We start from the raw sequence: 8,177 nt of genomic DNA, 5'->3' as shown, positions 1-8,177 counted from the left end.
ACTCATCACGTTAGCTGGCTAACAGCATGCCTTAACTTTAGCCCAACCACCTCCTTTAACTGGTTAGCTCTTAGCTACAGGCAGCTCGGAGTTTGATGGGTGTCACTCATCCACCCCCACCTTCACAGTCCCCCTCTCAGCTTCACCTCTTTGCCCATTTTTGGACTTTCCAGGAATGACGACACGCGTCACGCTGCCAAGATTGCAATGGTGGGAACCACCCAGTGAGCTTCAATTAGCTCTTCAGAAACCTACAGGTGACATCATGGAGGCTCCGTCCATCTTTTATATACAGTCTATGGTTATGAACACAGTTTAAGCACAATGCAGTTTGCAAGTTTTCTATAAATAAATGACAATTTTATTTCCATTTTTGCATTGGTACATACATTTCAGTAAAGAATATAACTGCAAAACTGAATATAACATTTTAGTTAAGAGAAGGCTGGCATCAACTGAACAGATTGGCATGCACTGCTTAGTTTGCAAAAAACTTGTTATTCCCAAATATTGTGGCACTACTAAGAGAATATTAAAGACAGGCTGCTCACTAAATACTTTAATAACCCTGAAAAGCTTATGACGTCAACTTAGAGGCCTTGGAGCAGAGCCTAGCGTGGTCTTTTCCACCACCATGAAGATAAAATCAAGTAATTGGTTTTTGCTTTGGAAAGCACCGGCTGCCAAAGGACTTTAAGTTTCTCTCAAAGGTAAATAAACGCTGTGGAGCCCAAATCTCCTGTAGACACACTGTACAGATGTTTATTTGAACTGTTAGCTTTATATGGCATGAATCCTTCATGCTATACTAATAAAAGCAGTGATTACAGGGATATACCACATTCCTGGAGGTGGTCTATTTATTAAAAGTAAATACAAGAATGACCAAATGAACCATATTAGTTTAATCTTTATTATTGTTCAGGTTAAAAGAAGCAGCGATTATATGTTTAAACTGTTTATATGTCAATGAAACCCTCCTTAAAAGTCTATAAATTCTCAAATTCACAGTCAAAGTCTGTCATTCTGCACAAGATGTATTTCCATTGCCGATCTCTGAAATAAAAAAGGAGAAAAAAATGTTGTCAGTCCATTAATCACAAGGGATTGTTTCCTCAGATTCTTGTTTTATCGGCCATAAACATACTGGTCTAGCTGACTTCATTCAACTTTATTATTTTTGAACAGCCTCTGACTTTTGACTGCAGCTACTGTGGATCAGAAGTTATTGAGGAAAAATATATAACTGTTGTGAACAAACCTGAGCACTCCATTGAAGGTGGTCTGAGCACCACGGATGAAGTAGCCATAACTTGGTACAACCATTTCTGCCTCTTCTCTGTGGTATTCAGGTACATCAGTGGTTTTCCTATAGAAAGCAGCAAGCATTGTTTAATATTTTGAGAATTTAACTAATAACGTAAAAACCTGGGTGATGTGCTCATTCGATTTATTTGCTGAGAGTTAGAAGAGCAAATTAATAATTGTCTTATGACTGCCTGTATAAATGGAAGCTTCAGCCAACAGGATTGTGATCTAAAGACCAAAACAGAGGAAAGAAGCAAACAGCCAGCCCAAAGCACCTCTGAAGCACATCACTGAACAAGTTGTTTTTTGAGTCGTTTGCTGCTCTATCAATATAACAGGTCATGAAATCAACATGAATGCTGTTTGTTGTTAATCTAGATCCATTCATAAATGGCAAATGGACTGTACTTATATAGCGCTTTTCTGGTCATGGTGGCCACTCAAAGCGCTTTACACTAAATGGCACATTTACCCAGTCACACACTCACAGAACTTTTATATACTTTTGCTCTAACAGACATTCTTACCCCGATAACAGACACATCAGGAGGCAACATGGGGTTCGGTGTCTTGCCCAAGGACACTTAGGCAAGTAGCCAAGGGAACCCTGGAATTTATCCACTGACTTTCAGGTTGGCAGACAACTGCTTTTCCTCCTGAGGTACATCCACCCCACCCCATCCATCCATCCATCCATCCATCCATCCTGTTCCACTCATCTGGTGTTGGGTTGTGGGGGAAGCAGCGTAAGTAGGGAAGTCCAAACTTCCCAAGGTCTTCCCAGGTCAACCGAGAAATATAGTTCCTCCAGCATGTTCTGGGTCTTCCCTGCGGTCTCCTCTTGGTGGGACGGGGCCTCGATGTGGAGGAGCAGAGGCTTAACTTTGAGCTCCTCTCGGATGATCGATCACTCTGTATGGGGGCCTCCAGCCACCCTTGCTTGAATTTGCAATCTTCTTCTTTTGGTCACTATACAGCTCGTGACCATAGGTCAAGGTTGGAACATAGAACAAATAGTAAATCAAGAGCTTCACCTTTTGGCTCAGCTCCTTCACCACATCACACTGATGCAGAGTCCACATCACTTCAGATGCCACACTGATCCACCTCTCCATCGCCTGCTCCATCCTTCCCTTGCTTGAAATACTTGAACTCCTCCACTTGGGGCAGGACCTCATTCCAAACTCAGAGAGGACACTCCCCCCTTTGCCGACTGAGGACCATGGTCTCTGACTTAGAGGTGCTGATCTTCATCCAAGCTGCTTCACACTTGGCTGTGAATCATTCCAGTGAGAGTTGGAGAGCATGACTGGATGTAGCAACCAAGATAACATCATCTGCAAGAAACAGTCACCTTATTCTGAGTCACCCAACTAGATCCCCTCAACACAAAGGACAGCTCGGTGTTCAGTCCTCTCTAGAAACAAATCTGATTTGCTAGATTTACTAATCTAGAGGTGGTCCCTTTTAAACTTTGTTCATGGGCCAAACAGAATGCATGAGTTAGCTTTAGATGTGCTGGGTGGCAGGCTTGCTATTACCTCTTGCTTCCAGGCCTTTGATGAATTTATATTTTTGTGATCTAACTCCCAACAACAAAGTCGTCTGAGATGACTGATTGTCTTTCATACAAACTGTAAGGACATACATGCAGGAGTAGGGGCATCTGCGTTTGTAGTAGCAGCAGTAGAACTGCCATTCACGGTCGAGTACAGATTCAAAGTACTTGCTTTGAACACCCGCCACCAGGCCATTCCGGGTGCATGTCGATGTCCTGCAAAGACATATGTGGCATAGACTTACATAAAATTCACTACACTCTTAGGAAAAAGTATATAATTGTAACTTTAGGGGTTGTCGCTGGGGTAGTACCATCAAAGGTACTGCTGTTGTACTCTCAGCAGAAGGTACAACAGATATACTACCGTTCAAAAGTTTGGGGTCACTTTGCCATGGGATTCAATAGGGAAGTGACCCCAAACTTTTGAACGGTAGTGTACCTCTACCAGCTACTGCTGGTGACCGTCTTGTACTCTAATTTATAAGCAAACGAATGTCTCTAAACGCAAGCCAAAAGGAAGAAAAAGTTTGTTTGTTTGTTTGTTTTTTTCTTTATCACCCAGACCTAATGTGGGGTTCAGTGTCTAGACCAAGGCAACTTTGACATGTGGGGTGATGGGGAAACCTAAACTCAAACCACCTTCTGACTGGCAGACAACCACTCTACCTCCTGAACTACATCCAGGGTGACAATGAAAATGAGGATAATGTGACAGAAGTTAAAAGATTAGTTAAGTGTGGGTACAAATATACATTTATAAATAAACTTTTTTTCCTTCCTTAGTGTTGCACAACTGTAGATCCATCGATTGAAATCTCCTTTGAATATGTAAAGCTTTCATCTACGAGTAAAGATGGTTTAATTTGTTTTTTTCCAACACAAACTATTTCCTGATACTGTACCTTAACTTTTGGAAGAAACAGTAAAAATGTGTTTACATTTCCATCTTGACAACATAAATGTTCCTTTCAGGCTCTCAAATGGGTACAAATAGTTATCTTGAGGTCTGGTTGTGAGCCCTAGTTGGTACACAAGACTAGATTGTACCCTAGGGGACAGAAATGTACTTATACTGTATCCCTTTTTCTGACAGTGTAATGTCTTACCATTTGCCCATAAGGTTTATATGTTTTCACTAAATACGGGTTGGTCCCTGGTTTAATTTGTTTGTGCCCACTCGATAGCTTGCACAACAAATCCAAAAACAAACCCATTTCTAAGCAGCAGGGAATGCAGCATGAGTAGGCGTTTGTCATGGCAACACCAACACAGTCTCCAGCCATTCAGTTAGTGGGGGTAGTTCCCTGCAGGGCCATGTCCTACTCGGTTTAACTCAAACAGACAGCTTTGGCATGGCCATGATAAAGATCATTCACAGTGTTTGCAGTCCAACAACTGGGCTGGGTGTAGTCAAGCTTAACTTTAAGTAAATCTAAAGAGCACAAATGTGTTCTGCTCTCCAAACCACAAGAAGTCATCTGAAGCAAATTTTCAGAGTCAGCAATGTGTTTAGTTATATGAATCAAGTTGCTGTTGTCAGGCTGCAATTCTCCCTCCAAGCAGGTTTTCTAAAGGTTGATTCAATCCTTTAATCACATCAACATCCAGTGAAGGTGATAGTTACTCAAATTTGTTTGTGTGAGGCTGTGGTTGGGTTGGGATGGGATACAATCAGACATCATAATATGAAATTAAAGCCACAAGATTTCTTTCTTCTCCCAGAGTTGAGTCTCATGTGACAGAGACCTTTTTTCTTTTTTTTTTTTTTTTTTTTGCATTGTCTGTTTTTTCTGGACTATCCAGTTTTTATGAACACCACCTTTAAAAAGTTGCGAACGAGACCCAGATGTGGCTTATGAACTACAGTCTGAAGTGTCTAAAACAACACCGACAAGGCCTGTCGGATGTAACTTGTTAGAATTTACTGAAGATAGCTGAGTTTGCAGAAACTAGCAACTGCAGACACACGTGGTTGTTTTGGAGAGAGACTGATTCATACTGGCCCCGGATAGCCTGATTTTGTTTCTCTATATAGAAAAAGTGGAGAGAATTCCTATTTCTATTGCCGTTACAAGACAAGATAAAGATGTCCAAAGTCTAAAGTAAAATCATGATTTAGCAGAGATGTTACCCTTAAAATCATCTTTAGCTGGTTTTCATTTATTTATAACTCACTTTGAGTGCAAAATCTTAATAGGTCTAAAACTCACACTCTCTTTGAAATCGGGATCCAGTAGTTCTTTATACTGGTATAATACATCCAGTTATCATAACCTAACCTATTTGTTTATGTCTATGTAAAGTATGGCTATGATCACACTGCAGACAAAAGTGACTTAAATGCGATTGTTTTGGTCATATGTGACCCATATCTGATCTTTTTATGACAGTCTGAACTTTGATGAACCCCATTTATTCACTTTGGGACCTGGTTTCAAAAGTTTTCAGGCTCCCAAAATGCTGGTTCCGTGTGAAAAAACATCCAAATAAATGAACCTAAACAGATAGACCTCATCTTGTCTCCATGTGGATCCGATCTTAATTTTATCATTCACACAGACTGTACAGTCAAAACTTTGTGAATTCCCTGTGCTCTTTGGGGTCAGGGGCCCCAGGTTGGGAACCACTGACATAGAGCAACGTGTGCTTTTATAAGTATTGCATATTTAATTAAATTATCTCAATAATTCAGAAAAGCAGATAAAAAAAATTGCAATTGAAAGTGAGTTCAACAAAGTTCCTTCAGCCAAAATTGACTGTTTTTGCATTTTCTACATGTATTAAATGGGTTGCAACAAGGTGAGTTTTTGCCTCAGTCTTTTCCTTATAACACATTTTGTTGTTTAAAATAATTATTTTTGGCCTGCTTACCAACGTTTCACAGAGAATGGTATATAGACTGTACTTATACAGCACTTCTCTTGTCATGTTGACCATTCAAAATGTTTTACACTACGTCACATTCACACACACAGCACTTCTATTGTTTCTGCTATCACTCACATTCATACCCTGATAGACAGATCAGGGGGCAACGTAGGGTTCAGTGTCTTGCCCAAGGACACTTTGGCATGTAGGCAGGGGGAGCCTGGAATTGTACCGCCAACTTTCATGTTGGCACACAACTGCTCTTCCCCCTGAGCTACAGCCGCCCAACCAACCAACGCCTAACCAACTTTTCACAGACAGGGCAACGTGTGGACCATGTTCCTTTTATATTCCAGTATTACATTTCACTCTAGCCAGGTCATTTATGAGGTAGCTAGTTAATACTAGTTTCCAGTGGAAGCAGAGCAGTAGTTAGACCTGATGCTTCAGGTTTACATTTTTTAACAAATACTCTACATAAGAATAGTTGTGTTGTGCAGCCTGTCTTAATTTAAACAGAACTTTCCCCAGGAGAACAAGGACATGTTGCTGCAGCTGGAAATACTCTGGTGTGGCACCAGCAGATAGCATTCAGCTTTGACTGATACTTTCTTTTTTTCTGTGCTTTTCCAGCATTTATTCATATCACTCTGCATCATTTATTGATGTCATAGATGGTGAACACCTTGATGCATGTTTTTGCAAATTCACAACAAACTGCTTCTGGCCTTTTTAAAAACTGATCTCTTTTTATTTAGTTATTATTACCTCCACCACGGCGGAGGTCATATATTTGGCAGCGTTGGTTTGTCTATCAGTTAGCAACATAACTCCAAAAATTATGGACAGATTTTAAACATTTTCCCAGATGAATTCTGTACATTAGTATATAAGATACTAAACATCACTCAAATAAAATTATTCCTTAAGTAAAAAATTACTTTTCTCTGTAACTGTGACTCATTAAACTATAAAAATATGAGTGATATAAACAGCTGTGACTGCTCAGGGTTTACAGCTGAAGCCCTCAAAGAGATTAGATAAACCCACCACTCTATCCCAGCACGGCTGATGTCGTCCCACCAGCAGTCACTGGGCTCACCCAGCCCCTCAGGTGTTGGCTGGCACTCAAATGTCCACAGGCGATCCGAGCCGTCCTTCTCACTGTAGTAGCTCCTGATGGCTACAAGAACCTCTCCATGGGGACACTGGAAGTTGAAGCCCTGTCGGTAGGTGTTGACCCAGTCCATGTCATAATGGTCTTGGGACTGAGCTGCCACTGGAACCAGCACAGACAACGCTAACACAACCAGAGCAGGATTCATGTTGAAGTGATCGGTCGGTCTGCTGCTCTCCCTCACAGCTGCTTCAGTTTAAACTCCTCTCAGCCCTTTGTTGTCCAGATGTTTGGTATCCAGGAGTGATGTGTAATTTGCTGGTTGCAGGACAAATCCAACAGTGGTCCTCACTTAGCATTTTAAGGTCGACTCTGAGATGGAGGATTAACAAAGTCTTTATACAGATAAAGGTTTACCTTAAAAGACAGCTTGTTCAAGTCACAGGAGATTCAGATATTTATGTGATTCTTTGCCAGACTGGAGAAAACGTTTCTCTGTTAACTATCTGAGTGTTCACGCAGCTCTTTTCCCCTCATAAACGTTATAAAGACTTACTGTACATTTTTGTCACATTTTTATGACACTTTGGATCTTTGATTATATAATATGCAAGTCACAGTAATAAAAAGCCTTTTTATTAAACAAATCTACGGAATAATTGTAGTTATAAGAATAACAATGTTCTAATTTTTTTTACCCACGTTAAACAAATCCAGTGATAGGACTATAATCCCCCAAAACCTTTTATACAGTCACTGTTCAATTCCTACATCAGCTTTGGATTTCATGTAGTTTGCATGGAGCTATACAGTGAGCCATAAAAAAATGTCTGGGTGTTACTTTTTCTTCTCTTTTTCTTTTCTCCCTCAAATTAAATCTAAATTGCAGGAGAAAACGTGGTGACCAGACTGAACAAAGTGTCTGTTTTACTGTAAGCATGTCAGCCAAACTGGCTCAGATTCTTCTGCTCCAAGAATTGGGACAGACTCAAGTTGACTCGACCAGCTCTTGTGGTTGCGTCTTTTCGTTGTGCTGCAGCATCCAACTGACTCATCAGTGACAGTTTGGACAATAACTTTCCATAGCATATTTTATATCTGGGAATGTCTGCTAAATGAAATGCAAAAACACCTGCAGTGACAGAGCAAACATTAGTCTTTACTTTATATCTATATACTCCTGTATACCCCAGCAGTCACTTTATTAGTTCCACCTGTTCAAATGCTTGTTTAAACAAATAGCTAATCAGCCAATCACATGGCAAATAACAAGACATGGCTTGTTGATGTCAGAGGCCAGAGGAGAATGGGCAGACTGGTTGG

At 40.6% G+C, this 8,177-nt stretch overlaps 1 protein-coding gene across 1 annotated transcript; it reads right to left on the bottom strand.

Annotated features, from left to right (window-relative positions):
- Positions 1–336: 336 nt before the first annotated feature.
- Positions 337–7,185, bottom strand: dpt (dermatopontin). The gene is made up of 4 exons (XM_042006897.1): positions 6,788–7,185; positions 2,957–3,082; positions 1,262–1,369; positions 337–1,056 (listed from the first exon to the last, which is right to left on the bottom strand). Exons 1-4 carry the CDS (start codon positions 7,060–7,062, stop codon positions 990–992), a joined length of 576 nt encoding a protein of 191 aa, XP_041862831.1. The 5' UTR covers positions 7,063–7,185; the 3' UTR covers positions 337–989.
- Between the last annotated feature and the right edge of the window lie 992 nt (positions 7,186–8,177).

Source organism: Melanotaenia boesemani, chromosome 14 (assembly GCF_017639745.1).
Source record: "Melanotaenia boesemani isolate fMelBoe1 chromosome 14, fMelBoe1.pri, whole genome shotgun sequence".
In the NCBI taxonomy this organism is placed as follows: domain Eukaryota; kingdom Metazoa; phylum Chordata; class Actinopteri; order Atheriniformes; family Melanotaeniidae; genus Melanotaenia; species Melanotaenia boesemani.
This window is presented reverse-complemented; position numbering and strand designations above follow the sequence as displayed.